This window comes from Microcaecilia unicolor, chromosome 11 (assembly GCF_901765095.1).
Source record: "Microcaecilia unicolor chromosome 11, aMicUni1.1, whole genome shotgun sequence".
Taxonomy (NCBI): Eukaryota; Metazoa; Chordata; class Amphibia; order Gymnophiona; family Siphonopidae; genus Microcaecilia; species Microcaecilia unicolor.
In genome coordinates this window covers 177783647-177803169 of record NC_044041.1, presented here as the reverse complement: position 1 = coordinate 177803169, position 19523 = coordinate 177783647, and the positions used below count along the sequence as shown (strand labels likewise).

At 48.2% G+C, this 19523-nt stretch overlaps 1 protein-coding gene across 3 annotated transcripts in view; it reads right to left on the bottom strand.

Annotated features, from left to right (window-relative positions):
- LOC115480236 (tetraspanin-15-like) overlaps nt 1-19523 on the bottom strand; it is a 59362-nt gene that overhangs the window by 14645 nt on the left and 25194 nt on the right. For all 3 annotated transcript variants that reach the window (XM_030218757.1, XM_030218758.1, XM_030218759.1), the window contains exon 4: nt 11754-11849. In XM_030218757.1, the coding sequence (XP_030074617.1) occupies nt 11754-11849 (96 nt within the window). The remainder of the gene's footprint in view (nt 1-11753; nt 11850-19523) is intronic.

The window sequence follows — 19523 nt, the reverse complement described above, 5'->3', positions numbered from 1 at the left end:
TGTGGGGAAATCTTGCCTGACCAATTTACTTCAATTCTTTGAAGGAGTAAACAAACATGTGGACATAGGGGAGCCGGTTAATATTGTGTATCTGGATTTTCAAAAGGCGTTTGATAAGGTACCTCATTAAAGGCTACAGAGGAAATCGGAGGGTCATGGGATAGGAGGAAATTGTCCTATTGTGGATTAAAAACTGGTTGAAGGATAGGAAACAGACAGTGGGGTTAAATGGGCAGTATTCACAATGGAGAAGGGTAGTTAGTGGGGTTCCTCAGGGGTCTGTGCTAGGACCGCTGCTTTTTAATATATTTATAAATGATTTAGAGATGGGAGTAACCAACGAGGTAATTAAATTTGCTGATGACACAAAGTTATTCAAAGTCGTTAACTTGCGAGAGGATTGTGAAAAATTACAGAAGGACCTTACGAGACTGGGAGACTGGGCGGCTAAATGGCAAATGACATTTAATGTGAACAAGTGCAAGGTGATGATGCATGTGGGAAAAAAGAAACCGAATTATAGCTACGTCATGCAAGGTTCTATGTTAAGAGTTACAGACCAAGAAAGGAATCTGGGTGTCGTCGTTGATAATACACTGAAACCTTCTGCTCAGTGTGCTGCTGCGGCTAGGAAAGCGAATAGAATGTGGGGTATTATTAGGAAAGGTATGGAGAACAGGTGTGAGGATGTTATAATGCCGTTGTATCACTCCATGTTGCGACCGCACCTTGAGTATTGTGTTCAATTCTGGTCGCCGCATCTCAAGAAGGATATAGTAGAACTGGAAAAGGTGCAGTGAAGGGCGACAAAATGATAGCGGGGATGGGACGACTTCCCTATGAAGAAAGACTAAGGAGGCTAGGGCTTTTCAGCTTGGAGAAGAGACGGCTGAGGGGAGACATGATAGAGGTATATAAAATAATGAGTGGAGTGGAACAGGTGGATGTGAAGCGTCTGTTCACGCTTTCCAAAAATACAGGACTAGGGGGCATGCGATGAAACTACAGTGTAGTAAATTTAAAACAAATAGGAGAAAACTTTTCTTCACCCAACACGTAATTAAACTCTGGAATTCGTTGCCGGAGAACGTAGTAAAGGCAGTTAGCTTGGCAGAATTTAAAAAGGGGTTGGACGGTTTCCTAAAGGATAAGTCCATAGATCGCTACTAAATGGTCTTGGGAAAAATCCACAAGTACGGGAATAGCATGTATAAAATGTTTGTAAGTTTGGGTAGCTTGCCAGGTGCCCTTGACCTGTATTGGCCGCTGTCGGGGACAGGATGCTGGGCTTGATGGACCTTTGGTCTTTTCCCAGTTTGGCATTACTTATGTATACTGTGGGATTTTCCAAAAACCTCAGATTTAATGTGGCACTTTTGAGGGTATTTTTTGTTTGTCTGTTTTTTTTACAGGTCGTGCACTAACATTCTCAGAAGTGCTTGGAGGAGCACCTAGGAGGGACTAAATGCTCCCGCGTAAAGTGCGTTATCCAGTTAAGGCCAGATTCTATATATGGCACCAAAACCCCCACACTTAGCGGTATTCTACAAACCTCGGCTAAACATAAGCATTACCATACTGGGACAGACTGAGGCCCTTCAAGCCCAGCATCCTGTTTCCAACAGTGGCCAATCCAGGTTACAAGTATCTGGCAAGATCCCAAAACAGTACAATGCATTTGATGCTGCTTATCATAGAAATAAGCAGTGAATTTTCCCCAAGTCCATCTTAATAATGGTGTATGGACCTTTCTTTTAGGAAGCTATCCACACCTTTTTAAAACCCTGTTAAGCTAACTGCTTTTACCACATTCTATGGAAATGAATTCCAGAGTTTAATTACATGTTGAGTGAAGAAATATTTTCTCAGATTGGTTTTAAATTTAATACTTTGTGGGACTTCTGTTTGGGCTATGGAGTGAGGAGGTGGTGGATCGCTGCTCCGGAGCACCAGTTCTAATCAGCACTCGGAAACACCAGCTTTCTCCTGAAAGAGACACAAATAATATTTTCATATGGTCATGGGTCTGATGCGTCTTCAGTAGAGCTAGTTATCAACACGGATGGCTGCCAAATCCGCAAGGAAGGAGAATCGGGAGAAGGGTCGGCTGACAGAAGATGGCGGATAAAAGCACGCCGCTGTCTCCGACACCGAGTTTGCAGTGGGCAGCAGAAATAATCACGGAGGTCAAATCGGCAGTGGAGCAGACGGTAGACATAAGATTCCAAAAGATTTTGGACAAACTGGATGGAATGGAGGAGAGGTATGTGGCAATGGCAGCGGAACTCCAAACAGTGCAACAGAGAGTGGGGAACATCGAGGATGCAGAAGGTGACGGAAGGGCAGCCTCAGTTAATAAAGCGTTTGTCAGAATTGGAAGAACGGATAGAAGACCTAGAAAACCGCTCGCGCAGAAACAATTTAAGGTTAGTAGATTTGCCGGAGTTGCTCCCACAGACAGACTTAAGGAAGTTTCTGGAGGCCTAGCTTCCAGAGGCGCTAGCGCTCCCAGACTTTGCTGGTGTATTTCGGGTGGAGAGGGCGCATCAGTTGGGACAGCGCGAGGGAAAGATCGCCCTAGAGTGAAAATTTTCATGATACTAAACTATGCCCACAAAATGCTGATACTACAAGCAATTATCTGTGATTTATTCAATAAAAGAGACTTCATAAAAATAATAGAGACTTCGGGTGATTGGTGTGCCAAGGTTATACTCCAAGATATTGGGGCCTTAAGTCATCAAGCCTCAAGAGTCTTGATACTCTGCAAAGGTGTCTGCAGCCTGGAAGGCTTTTGTGCCAATATGCTCAAAACTGTTTGAGCTAAAATTCCGTTTTAGCCTACTATATCCAGTGAGACTCAAAGTAATGGTCAGGTGCACTATTTTGATTGAATAGAAAAAGCGAAAGCATTTTTGGACAGGCTGGTGGCCAAGCGCACAGATCAGGAGTGACAATTAGGCTTCATAGATGATGGACAGGACTGAGGAAGACTTCAATCTTTGGAATATCTAACGGCAGTTGGACCCAACTACTACTACTACTACTACTATTTAGCATTTCTATAGCGCTACAAGGCATACGCAGCGCTGTACAAACATAGAAGAAAGACAGTCCCTGCTCAAAGAGCTTACAATCTAATAGACAAAAAATAAATAAAGTAAGCAAATCAAATCAATTAATGTGAACGGGAAGGAAGAGAGGAGGGTAGGTGGAGGCGAGTGGTTACAAGTGGTTACGAGTCAAAAGCAATGTTAAAGAGGTGGGTTTTCAGTCTAGATTTAAAGGTGGCCAAGGATGGGGCAAGACGTAGGGGCTCAGGAAGTTTATTCCAGGCGTAGGGTGCAGCGAGACAGAAGGCGCGAAGTCTGGAGTTGGCAGTAGTGGAGAAGGGAACAGATAAGAAGGATTTATCCATGGAGCGGAGTGCACGGGAAGGGGTGTAGGGAAGGACGAGTGTGGAGAGATACTGGGGAGCAGCAGAGTGAGTACATTTATAGGTTAGTAGAAGAAGTTTGAACAGGATGCGAAAACGGATAGGGAGCCAGTGAAGGGTCTTGAGGAGAGGGGTAGTATGAGTAAGGCGACCCTGGCGGAAGATGAGACGGGCAGCAGAGTTTTGAACTGACTGGAGAGGGGAGAGGTGACTAAGTGGGAGGCCAGCAAGAAGCAGATTGCAGTAGTCTAAACGAGAGGTGACAAGGGTGTGGATGAGGGTTTTGGTAGAGTGCTCGGAAAGAAAGGGGCGGATTTTACGGATGTTGTAAAGAAAGAAACGACAGGTCTTGGCAATCTGCTGGATATGAGCAGAGAAGGAGAGAGAAGAGTCAAAGATGACCCCAAGGTTTCGAGCTGAGGAGACAGGGAGAATGAGAGAGCCATCAACAGAAATAGAAAACGGGGGGAGCGGGGAGGTGGGTTTGGGGGGGAAAATGAGAAGCTCGGTTTTGGTCATATTTAATTTCAGGTGGCGTTGAGACATCCAGGCAGCAATGTCAGACAAGCACGCTGAAACTTTGGTTTGGATGCAAGGTGAGATATCAGGGGTAGAAAGGTAGATTTGGGAGTCATCAGCATAGAGGTGGTAGGAAAAGCCATGGGATGAGATTAATGAACCAAGGGAAGAAGTGTAGATAGAAAAGAGGAGGGGACCAAGAACAGAACCCTGGGGTACGCCGACAGGCAGAGGGATAGAAGTAGAAGAGGATCCACCAGAGTGAACACTAAAGGTGCGGAGGGAGAGGTAGGAAGAGAACCAGGAAAGGACAGAGCCCTGGAATCCAAGTTTATTATAATTTACAAGTTTTGCAGGTTATAAGACACACGTGAGCCTGGGTCTGAAAGCAGCGTTGAGCTTCCATTCGGAAGAAGGCGTCCGAGGCCTTTGTTACTGAATTCCTGCTAGACATGGACTCCATAACTTGGCACTCTCTGGTGTGAGTGCGAGGGGAGACTTGGATGAAGCGTGTGTGGTTGAATGCAGTATATTTACAACCAAACTTCAACTCTGGAGTTTGTAAAAGTTGGGCTTGGGAGACCCGACATTCAGAACATGAAGTAAGATGGAGCTGAGGGTTGGCAGTGAACTTATGTGACATTTGTTGTCGACCATTTCTTAAGAGGGAGTTCTCATGGTTTGATTCTGTTAAAATAGCAAAATTTGCAGTGTGCATGTGAAGGCGGGAGTGTATGGGGGGGTATCCCCTGTTCCCCACCCCCCCACCCCCCTATTCAGGTCAAAAAGAAAACGTTCCGGAGAGAGGGGGACAAACATGTCCAGTTGAGGGCAGTGAGCCTTCAACAAGGAGCCAATCTGGGAGTCGGGTCTAACTGAGGAGGGGGTTCCCTGGCACCCAAGACTGAGAGAAAGGGTGCGCGGTAGAGTGGAAGCTGGTGTAACATCATTAACATGAGGGGATCTCACAATTTGAAGTTGTATATACAGCTTACTTTGTTGGGCAACTGTGTGCTTAGGAGTGAGTGAATGTGAAAGATCCACCCCTAGTTTTTCTTTTTTCCCTACTCCTCTCTTCTCTCTTACTTCTTACTCCTCCCTTGGAGACTGATGATTAGCTCATGGGCATTATCAGTAGGGAGGGGTTCTTGAGGGAAAGCTCCTAGTCTGTTTGGACGGGTAGTTCTGGGCTCAGGAGCTGGGAGGTTCCAGTAGTTTAGCGGAACGTGTGGGGTTATAGGGTTGGGAAGGGAGGATGGGGGCGGCGTGACGGTGCAGTGTCCAATAACTTAGGGAGAACTCAACTGGATCTAAGCTTGGGGGGTTGGTTTGATCACATTCTGGGGGGGGGGGGGGGGAGTGGAGGCTGGGACACCTTTCTGGTATAATTATGGCAAGGCTGATCACTAGTGGGAACTATATTCTTTCTGTGCGCCAGGGGATAGGTTAAATGTCTAGTTTGAAGTTCACTACTTGGAATGTTGGTGGAACACACTCTCCGATCAAAAGGCAGAAGCTGTTAAAAGCTCTTAACAATAGTGCGACCTCCGTTGCCTCACCATGGTGGAACATGCAAAATTGAAAAAATGGTGGGTAGGGGAAATTTTTGAGGCGCCAGCAGTGGGCAGGAAGGGGGGAGTGGTGATCCTGATCAGAAAGGGGCTACATCTGGAGACCAAAAGGGTTGTGGTGAATCCAGAGGGCAGGTTTGTTCTAGCCTCGGTGATATTGGAGCGACAACCTCTTTTGCTGTGCAATCTTTATGCTCCAAATGTTTTTGAGAAAAAGTTTTTTGTGCGGGTAATTTGTGAGATTCTTGAAATGGGTGAGGTGCAGATAGTAGTGGGGGGGGGGGGGGGGATTTGAATGGTGTGGCAGACCCTACCTTAGACCGTTCCAAGCCGACGGACAGGGAATTGGCTAGGACAGAACAAGGGGTAAATTTACTGAACTCCGCGTTGGATTTGGTGGATGTATGGAGGACCCTTAATCCCCTGGAAAGAGACTACACGCATGTCTCTAGAGTACACTCCACGATGTCTAGAATAGATTATCTGTTGCTTTCTAGGGAGCTACTAACTCAGTTGGTGGATGTAAGGATAGGATGATAATGATCTCAGACCATGCTTGGGTAGAGTTAGGGATGCAGGGGGAAGGCTCTACGATCTCAGGGAGTGCATGGCGCTTTCCATCCTTCCTTTACAGGGACAGTCACTTTTTGCCGTATTTGCTTACCAAATGGCAGCTTTATAGGGAGTCTGATGGAAATCATATATCCGACCTAATCTTGTTTTGGGAGGCGGTGAAGGCGGTCCTCCGAGGAGACATCATCTCCTATGTTAGTTTCCAGAGGAAGGCGAAGCGTAGGGAAGTGCTCCGGTTGGAAAAGAGAGTAACTTCTTTTCGCAAGCAATATGGGGCAGATCATTCCTTGCGGATTAAGAGGCAATTGCTGGAAGCTCAACAAGCCCTGAATGAATTATTGCATGCGCAGGCGAAGAAATTTTGGCAATACTACAAATCCCAGCTCTATCGGTTTGCGAACAAGAGTAGCAGATTTTTAGCCAGGCTTGTGCATGGTAGAACAGGGCATCATAAAATATCCACAATGCTAGATTTGAGGGGAGGTTGGCAACACGAGGATGGGGCTATCAATAAGATCCTGAGTTTTTTGCTAGGCTTTATAAGCAGCAGACGCCGCCTCCGGTAGCCAGTGAGGTATATTCATCCAGTTTGGATCTGCCTAAAGTTACGGAGTTAGGTCAGCTGAATGCACCTATAACGGCGGAAGAAGTGGAACAGGTAATTAGACAGAGTGCCTTGGGAAAGGCCCCAGGTCCGGATGGTTTGCGTAATGAGTTTTACAAATTATTATAGTCGGACATAAGTCCGGTTTTAGCAGATGTCTTTAATAATTTCATACAACGGGAGCAGTTATCCACATTTTAACACGGCTCAAATTATAGTACTTCCGAAACCAGGTAGGCTGGCGGATTGCCCGGATTCATACCGCCCAATCTCATTGCTTAATACGGAGGCAAAATTTTTGGCCAAGATCATGGCTAATAGGTTGTCACAAATTCTTCCCTCCTTGGTGGCCGAGCCGCAGGTGGGGTTCACATGCGGGAGGGTGACCGCGAAAAACATGAGACGAATTCTAGTGGCTTTGGAAACTATTGGACTAGAGAAGGCTTCAGCCCTACTAATAAGCTTCGATGTAGAAAAAGCGTTCGATAGGGTGGAGTGGGGGTTCCTTTTTGGGGTGTTGGATGCGTATGGTATAGAGGGTTGGTTTGCACAGGTGGTGCGGACCCTGTATTCAGATCCGAAGGCGCAGGTGTGTGCTAATGGCATATTGTCGGATTGGTTCCCTATCAGACGGGGGACCCGACAGGGCTGCCCTTTGTCGCCACTATTTTTGTCCTAACCCTGGACCCTCTTTTGAGGGAGATTCAGAATAATCCGGATAGTCAGGGAGTGCAGATAGGGAATCTTATTTTCAAATCCGCAGCATTCGCCGATGACTTGTTGTTGCTTATTACGAACCTGCGGTACTCGCTGCCACACCTAATGGAAAGCTTGACAAAGTATGGCGAGTTCCGATATTTTACGACAGTCGTGGGGAGACGGATTCCCTTTGTGGTTGGCACGGGAGTAGTTTCGCTATTTAGGAATACAGTTGTCAATGGACCCATCACTCCTGTATGAGATCAATGTTTCTACGTTGCTCAGAGAGATGAAGGAGTAGCTGTCGCTTTGGTCCATCCTCCCGTTGTCTTTTTTGGGTAGGTTACATCTATATAGAATGATTGTTTTCCCGAGGTGGTTGTATGTGTTACAAACCTTACCTATCTGCCTAGTGCGAAAGGATTTGGTGATGCTTCAGCAGATGGTGACAAAGTTCTGTTGGGGGGGAAGGAAGCCAAAAATGAAGTGGCACTATTTGATAGGCACTCAAAAATCAGGAGGGCTGGGGCTGCCGGAGAGAACTCATAGGAGTGTGCTGCTTAGACCCCTTTGGTTACTGTGGAGGGCTGTGCTCCCCCTGTGGAATCAATGCCCGACTAGTAGTGTATGGTTGCCTTTACAGGGGAATCCAGATTTTAGGACGGGCGGAGACAACAGAGTTTTTCAATCCTTGAAGGAGAAGAGGGTATTTTTGCTAAAACATTTAATTAAAGAGGATGGGTCCATAATGTCATCTTATGATTTTTCGAATCATTGTGCGCAGGGCACAGGTACGCTTTTTGTTTACTGTCAACTAATGCATTATGTGCGTTCCTTACTGGGGGCCAGTTTGTCCCCACGGTTTGGACGCCAGCTGAGAGAAATTTTGGAGGGAGACACTGCAGGCCAGATATCGATTTCTTGGTTTCATGGTGAGTTATGTAGGAAGTCTCAAGTCAAGGACTTACAAGAAGTCACGGACAGGTGGAGTAAGGAGGTGGGTAGGACAATCTCGACACAGATGTTACTGTCCTCTCTTAAGAGTGGCTCACGTCTGGTGCATAGTGCAGAACTTCTGGAGTGCCATTTTCAGACAGTACATAGGACCTATTTCTCCCAGAGACAGGCTTTTCGTGCTGGGTTGACGGAGACGCCTTGTTGCAGAAAATGTAAGAGGGCGGAGGCAACCTTCTTCCACGGGATATGGCAATGCAGACACATTACCTTGTTCTGGACGGCAATAGCTCATTTTCTTCAAGGAATGGTAGGACGGACAATAGCTCATTTTCTTCAAGGAGTGGTAGGACGTGCAATTAGTTTATCATTTGAGAGAGCGGTGTTTAGTGTGCCTTGTCTGTGGCAGGGGAGAACGCAGGGAGAGAAGTTGTTCCTGGGTAAGTCATGCATACTAGTGCATTCTAAAGCACTGGATCCAGGATCGCCCTCCCTCCTTCTGGTATTGGAGGAACAAATTGCATGAACTAATGGTTTGGGAGTCTCGGAGGGCAGGTGTGTCTCCTGGGAGGCAGCGCAGGTTCCTGGCGATATGGGAGGCCTATTTGAATACGATCTCGCCAAGGGCAAGGAGTCAAATATTGCATCAATTACCCTGGGGGAATTAGGTCCATTTGAGGGGGAAGGAAACACTGCACCGTTGAAGGGGGGAAGGGCATTGGTTATTGTCATGGGTAGGGGATGGCCCAAGGGTTGTGGCTTCCTTTATAATTGATGTGGTTTTGGGGGGAACACTAGTATAATAATACATGGGAGAATACTGTCATTGAGGCATTTTGTTGGACTGTAACGCTTGCTGATGTTTAAGGTGGAGAGTCGGGGAAGGTTTTAAACAATGGGAAAAGTTAGCTGGTGTTTTCTTTGTTTGTCTCTTTTCAACACTTGTGTAGGTAATTTTGCAAATATGGATGCCTGGTTATTATTGGTTAAGCGGGGGAGGAAGGGGGTTGAATCAAGTTGGATTTGTCCTTGTCTTTACATTGCAGGGGGGGTTGGCGAGGGTGGGGGGGGAATGGAAGTTTGCTTGGTTGCCCAAAGTTATTCATATTGAGAATGTACTACATTTGTTTGTTTTTGGATACTTTAATTAAAAAAGTTTGAACATTAAATTTAATACTTTGTAGCTTCATTGCGTGCCCACTAGTATTTTTGGAAAGAGTAAACAAGCGATTCATGTTAGGCGCAGTTTATGGAATACGCGTAGCGGCTGTCCTGTGACTAAAATTTAGGCGCAGTCATTTACGCAATCTAAAACCTGATGTAAATGCCCACATCTTATTTAGGCGCGGATCCAGCGTATTCTGTAATAGTGCGTGAAATTTTCAGGAACGCCCACGACCCGCCCATGGTCATGCCTCCTTTTGTGATCCACGAATTAGAATATACAAAGACCACTTTAGAATACTTATAAAGTTGCGTGTGTGTAAATTCTAATCAGTGCCAATAACTGCTTATTATTGGCCAATTATTGGCACTGATTAGATTTGTGCATGCAACTTTAGTCACTGTTTATAGAATCTGGGGGTCAGTGCATGCTAATCAGAAAGCACTAGCTGGATAATGCAGATAGTGTTTTCTGATTAGCGTGCCATGTCCGCTATGACATGCCATGTTCCCTATGAAAAATTTTCCCCCCCAAAAAATCATTAGCATAGGGTTTAGCATGCAAAAACAGGGAAAATACCATAAAATGCTTTTATGTATTTGTGCAGTACCCTGTTTTTGCACGCTAAACGTACTTTAAGTCTTGCGCTTTAGTAAAAGGCAGTGGCATAGCTAAGAGTGGGCCTGGGTGGGCACAGGCCCACCCAGCTGCAGCGCCACACTGCTCTCTTCCCCTCTCTCCTCTGCAGCATCCCGATATCTGTACTCCTGTCTCTGAACCGCTTCCCTCCCCAGTGTCGGTACAAGCGTCCTTGGCGCCTGCAGCGATTCATTCTCACTGATTGTGCCGGCCCTGCAGGCTTCCATCTGCTGCGTTTCACCAGACAGGAAACAGGCAAAGACGTCAGCGAGGGCGAGACATGGCAGATGGAAGCCTGCGGGGCTGGTGCAAGTAGCGAGAATGAATCGCTGCAGGTGACAAGGACACCTGCACCAACATCGGGGAGGGACAGAGTTCAGAGATAGGAGCACAGATGTCGGGACGCTGCAGAGAAGAGGCAGAAGATGCGAGGTAGGTGAAAAAACCCCCTCTTATGTTCTTAAAAACTATCTCCAGAAAGATATTTGTGGTGTGTGTGGTGTGGTTTGGGGGGGGGGGAGGGGAGGGGGTCCATCCAATTTAAATCTGGGCCCAGCCAAAATACTGAGTCTGCCTACACCTCTGGTAAAAGGGCCCTTAATTGGCAGCACCTTGTCAAAGTATATATGAACTATTTGCATAGGGCACTACAGTGAGTCATTAAAAAAAACCTTTGTCCTCCGGATCCCCACTCTGTTATTTGTGTGTGTGGGGGGGGGGGGGGGGGGGGGGCTTTGAAGACCGCTTTTGGTTTCAGAATAGATACTGGTTTGCCCTCAATATCTATTCATTTCTGGAGCTGCTTCTACTGTTCTGCTGTTTTGGACAGGAGCACTCTTGGTGGCGCTGTTGTGTGTATCATTAACAAAACTGTGACATTTACAACAAAATCTGTGCTACTTATTTGAGGGGCCCTTTCACAAAGGTACGCTGAAAAATGGCCTGTGGTAGTGTAGATGTGTATTTTGGGCGCATGCAGAATCATTTTTCAGTGCACCTGTAAAAAAATGCCTTTTTAAAATTTTTGCCGAAAATGGACATGCGGCAAAATGAAAATTGTCACACGTCCATTTTGTGTCTGAGACCTTACCGCCAGCCATTAACCTAGCGGGGTAAAGTCTCAAGCGGTAACGGGGAGGCAATGACCTATGTGCGCCAAATGTCACTTGGCACGCGTCCGATATGCTTGTTCGAAAATAATTTTTCAGACGCACGACAAAAATGAAATTACCGCTAGAGCCACGCGGTAACTCCATTTTGGCACGTGTTGGGCACGCACAGACGCTTACGAGGCTTAGTAAAAGGGCACCTGAGAGAAGAAATATTCTTCAGGGTCAGAAACGAGTAGGGCCTAGCAAGTCATTTGTCCATGCTCTGTGTCTGCCGATGAGCCTGGAAGACCCTCCTCTCTACAAGAGCGATTGGATCCCATCTAAACCATCCTTCCCACCTCAGTGGAGTCAGGACATCACCCCATACCCCATTTTCTTTCTTGGGCCTATTACACTTCTTCATGTGACTTCATTTGTGTTCTTGAATCCCTCTGTTTTGCCAGACTCTCATTTTCTTTCTCATAGAGGGTGGCACACAAACCTGTCTCTGGATATAGTCCATGATATTTTTGAAGTCCAGGTCTTCATAGTAGTTTCTGATCCCCCTTTGCATGTTGTTGTTCAGAAGCGCTACAGTCTAGAGAAGACAAAATTTCAGAAATGCTGATATTTGGGTAAGCCAAGCACTGTCATGTAAAAGTCCTGTTCTCAAGTCCTAGGTCAATGTTTCCTCAAATGTTACCCAAGGGTGGACACATAACTTTGCAAGTGTACAGGTGGGAGAGGGGGTGGGGTAAGAAGGATCCCCCATCTTCTACTGTGTCTACTCTTCCACTGCCATTACCATGGATGCAAACTCCTCAGCTTCATTCTTCTCCCTTGTTCTCTTCATCTCTTCCGTTCATTGCCATCTTGTATCTCTCAGATTCCTCACCCACCCCTTCCATTCCCAACTTCTTGTGATTCCCATCCTCTCTGACACTTGAACATCTCCCTCCAGTTCTATTTCATCTCCCACCATTTCTCTTTTTAAGTCTTTATCAAATTAGATCAAGACGATACATTTAGCAATCCTTAATAAAACAGGTTGAGATCCAAAATTTTGCAGTTGTAAATCCCCGCCCAGTGTTCCTGCCTCACCTCTACCTCCAACTACGGTTGGCAATTTTTTTTTTCAACTTTAATTGCTTTATTGAGTTTTATAATATAAAGCCAACATTGCAAAGCAATTCAATCAAACATACAATTATGCATTGAGCACCGGGCCTGGGCCAGCTAGCTCATGAAATACATAGCTATTAGTACTCTCCACCGTCACTTCGGCGATGGTCTACTTACACTTTTTATGCTCCATGGGTTTTACATAATTCTTACATACATAGTCAGATGCTTCAAACTTACACAAGGTTGGCAAAATTTTAACAGAGAGAAATCCAACACCTCCCTTGCCCCACCCAAGCCCCTTCCTTGTACTGCCCCATGCCCCGCCCCAAGTTCCTTGCCACACCTACTGTCATACTCTTCCCTTGCCTTGCCCCTCTACAAGGAGAAGGAGGAGGAGTGGCCTAGTGGTTACAGCACCAGTCTTGAAATCCAGAGGTGGCTGGTTCAAATCCCACTGCTGCTCCTTGTGATCCTGGGCAAGTCACCCAACCCTTCACTGCCTCAGGTGCAAACTTAGATTGTGAGCCCTCCTGGGACAGAGAAATATCCAGTGTACCTGAATGTAACTGACCTTGAGCTACTACTGAAAAAGGTGTGAGCAAAATCCAAATAAATAAACAAACAACTGCACTAGGGTTACCATCTCAGAAGAAAAGAAAAATGATACATGTTGTGAAATTAGGCCTTACCTGCTAATTTTCTTTCCTCTAGATCCTCCAGACCATTCAAGATGCTTGGGTTATGCACTCCTACCAGCAGAGGGAGACTGAGAACACTAAAACTTCTTATACAAGTAGCCTGTGCAGACCTTTTACTAACCAGTAAAACAGTAACAAAGCAGAGGAACAAAACACCTCCACCTAAACAAAACCACTGAATCCATACTCAGATCTCCTCCCCTTAAGACGGGGGAATTCAACTGCAGATGGGCACAAACGGTACCACAAACTGCCCTTAGTAAAACTCCAGGACCCAAATCACAGGAGCTACTAGAAATATCAGCAACTGAAGTCTAAAGAAAATATCATACTGAACTGTCCAATACACTGAGTGGGCTCTTGAACGATCTGGAGGATCTAGAGGAAAGAAAATTAGCAGGTAAGGCCTAATTTCAACTTCCTCAGCAATCCCCCAGACCGTTCAAGACGCTTGGGACGTACCAAAGCAGTAAACACATCTAAGGGTGGGGCCTGCGAAGCCCAGAGGACAGGACTGCAGCTCCAAAACTGGCATCCTCCCTTGCCTGTACATCCACTCTGTAATGTTTGACAAAAGAATGTAGGGAGGACCACACCGCCGCTCTACAAATGTCCACCGGTGGAACAAAACTACTCTCTGCCCAAGAAGCCGCCATCCCTCTAGTGGAATGTGCCTTGAGCCCCAGCGGCATCGTACGGCCATGTAATATGTAAGCCGAAGAGATGACATCCATTAACCACCAAGCTATAGATGCCTTAGAAGCAGCCGCTCCATTCTTGGGCCTCCCATGAAGGACAAATAACCTGTCCGAAGACCTGAATTTCTCCGACCTGCGCAAGTAAACCTTCAACACTCTGTGCACATCCAATTTCGCCAAACGACACTGAGAAGCATCCCCCGTCTGGTCCCCCAAGACCGGCAACGAAATCACCTGATTGACATGAAAGGAGGATACCACCTTAGGCAAAAACGAAGGGACAGGACGCAGCGAAACCTTTTCCTTAGAAAACCACAGAAGTGGAGGCCTACATAAAAGATCCTGAAGTTCCGAAATCCTGCGAGCCAACAATATAGCTACTAAAAAGTCCACCTTCATAGTAAGGTCTTTTATCGAACAAAACTCCAAGGGCTCAAAAGGAGAACCCGCCAAAGAGTCAAGAACGATATTAAGATCCCACTGAGGAACTACCGGCCGCTGAGGAGGACGAAGCAACTTTACCCCCCTCAAAAAACGGACCACATCCGGGGAAGACGCAACCGACCTGCCCTGCACCTTACTCCGAAAACATGCCAAAGCAGCCAGCTGCACCGTCAAAGATGACAATGAAAGGCCCTTCTCAAAACCATCCTGCAAGAAATCTAAAATGCACGACACAGAAGCTGTCGAAGGGACACACACCCGGTCCCCACACCAATCTTCAAATATGCGCCACAAACGCACATAGGCCAAAGATGTCGAACGTTTGCGAGACTGCAGCATCGTCTGAATCACCTGAGGAGAAAACCCTTTCCTTCTCAACTGTTCCCTCTCAAGGGCCACACCGTAAGAGAGAACCAAGCCGGATCCAGCATGACAATTGGACCCTGACACAACAGCACCGAGCCCCCCCCAGCCGCAGAGGCTCGCCTTCTAACAGGCGCATCAGATCCCCAAACCACGGCCGATGCGGCCAATTCGGAGCCACCAACAACACCGGACCCGCATGACATTCTACCCTCTGTAGGACTCGACCTATCAAGGGCCACGGGGGAAATACGTACAGCAACACCCGCTGAGGCCACGGAAGGACCAACGCATCGATCCCTTCCGCTCGCGGATCCCGACGCCAACTGAAATACCGAGGAAACTGAGCATTCTGTGCCGACGCCATGAGATCCACTACTGGCATTCCCCACTTTAGAACTATCTGGTCGAACACCGACCAGTGCAAGGACCATTCTCCGGGGTCCAACATGTCTGCTTAGAAAATCTGCGTTCACATTGTCCACCCCGGCCACGTGCGCTACCGAAATCTCCACTAGATGCCTTTCCGCCCAACTCATGAGCAGAGCCGTTTCGATTGCCAACCGCGGACTCTTTGTACCGCCCTGCCGGTTGGCATACGCTACCGCTGTTGCGTTGTCGGACATTACTCTTACTGCCTTTCCGACCACACTTGAGCGAAACATCAACAGAGATAGCCGAATCGCCCTTGTCTCCAACCGGTTGATAGACTACTGAGCTTCCTCCGTCGACAACCGCCCCTGCGCGGACCAACCGAGACACTGAGCTCCCCAGCCCAGTAGACTGGCATCCGTTACCAGAATCACCCACTGAGGAGGTTCCAACGGCATGCCTTTTTTCAGATGGGCCGAACACAGCCACCACTGGAGACTGCGCCGAGGAGCCCCCCTCAATGGCAACCGCAACTCCAAACTGTGTACTTGGGGAGACCACCAGGACAACAGAGCCGACTGAAGCTGACGCATATGCACCCTGGCCCATGGTACTACCTCTATTGTCGCTGCCATGAGGCCCAGAACCCGAAGGTACATTCGAACCTTCGGACTCTGAACAGACATTAACAGCCGGACCTGCTGCTGAAGAGAGGTGATCCGAGAATCCGGCAGAAAAACACGACCCACTGCCGTGTTGAACCGCACTCCCAAGTACTCCAGACTCTGCGATGGGATCAACTGACTTTTGACTACATTCACTACCCATCCGAGCGATTTCAGAAACGCGACCACCGGAGCTGTCGCCGCAACACTGTGCGCCCGAGACTTCGCCCGGATCAACCAGTCGTCCAGATACGGATGCACCAGAATTCCCTGCCTCCGCAAAGCCGCTGCTACCACCACCATTATCTTGGAGAAGGTGCGTGGAGCCATTGCCAGACCAAAAGGCGGAGCACAGAACTGAAAGTGCCTCCCTAAAACAGCAAAACGAAGGAAACGTTGATGGGCCTCTTGAATCGGCACGTGCAGATACGCTTCAGTGAGATCCAGTGATGTGAGAAATTCTCCCTGACGAACAGCCACTATGACCGAGCGCAGAGTCTCCATGCGGAAGGATGGCACCTTGAGCGCCCCATTGACCCTCTTGAGATCTAAAATGGGTCGAAACTGGTCCTCCTTCTTCGGCACCACAAAGTAAGTGGAATAACAACCCATTCACTGCTCGTGCCGAGGAACGTGTACCACAGCTCCCAACTGGATTAAGCAACCCAGAGTCTCTTGAATAGCCTTTAACTTGACCCGAGAGTGACAAGGAGAGGGAAGAAACAGATCTGGCAGCGGGTGCTCGAACTCGAGCGCATAACCGTCGCGAACGACCTCCAGCACCCATTGATCTGAAGTAATTTGGGTCCACCCCTGATAAAACAGACGAAGTCGCGCCTCGACCTTCACCAGAGGCTGGACCCGCACACCTTCATAAGGAGGACTTATTACCATTTCCGGCACCTCTGGAGGAGTCCCGACCTCCTCGACGACCCCCTTGAAAGGACTACGTCCGCTGGAAAAAACGGCTTTTAGAAGGAGATACAAATCTGCCCAGCCTGTACCGCCTTGCGTCCTTAAACCGACCTCTAGCCTAACCCCCTCGACTAGCCGACTTAGGCCGTAACTAGCAACCGTGAGACCTTGGTATCCCCAAGACCACTCATCAGTTTACCCAAGTCCTCTCCAAACAACATAGAACCTTTGAAAGGTAGAGAACACAACTTTGCTTTAGAGGTCGCATCTGCCACCCAGCCCCTAAGCCAAAGAGCCCTGCGAGCCGTCACCGCCAGAGCCATATTCTTAGCCGAAGCCCTTAGCAAATCATAAAGGGTGTCTGCCAAAAACGAAGACCCCCATCTCCAATTTGGCCAGCTCCTGAACCAAACCAGTCCTATCTAAGGCAGGCTCATCCAAGAGCTTCTCCACCCAACAGAAACAAGCTCTGGCTACCAAGCCCCCACACACAGAGGCTTGCAAGGCCAAAGCTGACAAATCAAAGCTGCGCTTCAGAAAGGACTCTAGCTTCCTATCCTGAGGATCCACCGGAATGGCCGTAGCCTTAGTAACCACCGTAACCACCGCATCCACAGTAGGTGGTTTCAGCAGGGCCAAATCTTCCGGAGGCAAGGGATACAGCCGCAACATAGCCCTAGACATCTTACAAGCAGCCTCTGGCACAGACCATTCCTGAAAAACCATGTCTCTAATGTCTGAATTCATGGGAAAGGAACGGGAGGCTCTCCGAATCCCCTAAACCAAGGGCTCTACCTGGGGTCCCTCCGCAGAGGGAGTGGCCACCGGAGCAAACTTCAAAGTAGAGATCACCTGATCAATGAGCTCTAACAACTCCTCCTTATGAAAAATGCGAACCACTGAAGAATCTTCCCCAGACCTTAGCCCATCCTGATCCTCAGACTCATCTAAGAGATCCTCCTCTCCTGGGTCACTCCAAACCTCCGACCTAGGCTGAGAAAGTATCTCCATAGGCTCCGAAATATCCACCCGCGGGCGCTTAACTCCCACTGAGCTAGCAGCCTCTGGGGAACAAACAGCCTGAGAGGGGCCAGCTCTCCAGGCATTATACAGAGACCAAACAAACTCAGGAGGGAAACCAGACCCCCCCCCCCCCCCGACGCTGCTGAAGCCCCAACACTTCCTGCAGTCTCCATAGACGGACCCCCTCGCTCCCACGGCAGCAGGTCCATCGCGTGATCCGCGGCTAAACTAGGTGCGCTTCCCGCCACACACGGGTCCCCTGGCGCCGGTACGGAATGCGCGGCCAAAAGTGGCTCTGTCGAGGCCGACCCGGGACACGCAGCCAAAATGGCCACGTTTCCCGCCAAAACCGGCCCCGCCGTTGCCGGCCCGGAATGTGCGAGCAAATCGCCGCTCAACACCTCCGCCGACTCAGGGGAAAAGCACGGGAGCAAGAGCGCTGACAACGTGGGCTCCCCACAAAATTTACATTGGCCACCTTTCACTTCAACGCCGCGCTTCACGCAAAACCGACACCTCGCCAGCTTAGACATAATGGCCGCGAACACAATAAAAACAAACAGTTGCTTTGTGCTCTGATAGACTAATAGGCAAAACCGCCTAAGGCAAGAACACCCCTGAAGATGCTTTATCTCTGGACTGCCACAAGAACGGCCAAAATAGCCGCCTTTTAAAAACGTTTATTTATTTATTTTTAAACCTTGTTGCTGATGCCTAAACGCCTCAAGGGTACAGAACGAGGTCTGTAGCGGAGGTCAAGCAGTCCTCCAGAGGAAGAGCACAGGGGGAGGGACCCAGCCACCCGGGTGTGACACCCCACAGGGAATAAGAAGCCCCTTAGAATTTACACCCTGTAATGGAGATCCAAGTATGGGTTCTCTAACATTTACAACCCAATCTAGAAACCCCAAACGGGCCTACCAGACTGAGTACACTGCACAGGCTCCACCCATCTACCCTCTGCTGAGACTGAGAAAATACTGGTTAGTAGAAGATCTGCACAGGCTACTTGTGTAAGAAGTTTTAGTGTTCTCAGTCTCCCTCTGCTGGTAGGAGTGCATAACCCAAGCGTCTTGAACGGTCTGGAGGATTGCTGAGGAAGTATGAATTTTATGATTTAAGTGCCTGAATTTAAGCACCCCTTGCACATATAAAAGTCTAGAATACCAGCCCTTGCATAGTAATACTTGTCATATTTACCTGCGCAAAGTAGTGGCAGGGCACCTAAGCACTATTCTGCAAATACCCACTTAACTTTCAGAATCGTATTTGTAATGGGGGGGAGGGCGGTGTACTTAAGAGGGACATAGGTGTCGCTCTCAGTTCCACATGTAACACAGTAGATGTCAGCAGATAAAGACCAGAACAGTCCCATCCAGTCTTCCCAAGAGTCACTTTCATTATCAATTCACGATTAAAACCAGCAATCTATATAATAATTTCTCAATCTGCGCCCCTGGACAGCTGGCTGGCTAGGTTCATAACCGTATGCAAATGAGCTACTACGTAATCAGCTCGCCTCTAGTCTTCCCTTTCCTTCCCTCTCAGTGTCCCGCTCTCGCGGAAAGAGGAAATTACATCAGAGGAGGGCGGGATAGTGAGAGGGAAGGAAAGGGATGGCTGGAGGCGAGCCGAGCCTGCCACCGCTGCGACTTGAGGTAAAATAAACGTTTTTAAGGCAGGGCGGCAGAAAGGAAAGGAAGGCTGTTGAGGGAGAAGAGGGCGGGCAGGTGAGGGCTGGGGTTGAACTGGAACTCGGGTGCTTAAAAGGGGGGCAGGTGGGGGCTGGGGCGAGTCACTGGACATGGAGGGGGGGGCAGAGGACAATCGCTACACATGGATGCGAGGGGAGGGTAAGGGAGAGAGGAGAATTGCTGGATATGGATGGAGGAGAAGGCAGGGAAGAGAGATTTAAAACATAATTGCGATTAGACAATAGTCTTGCTAGGGCCTATTTCATTTTCACGAA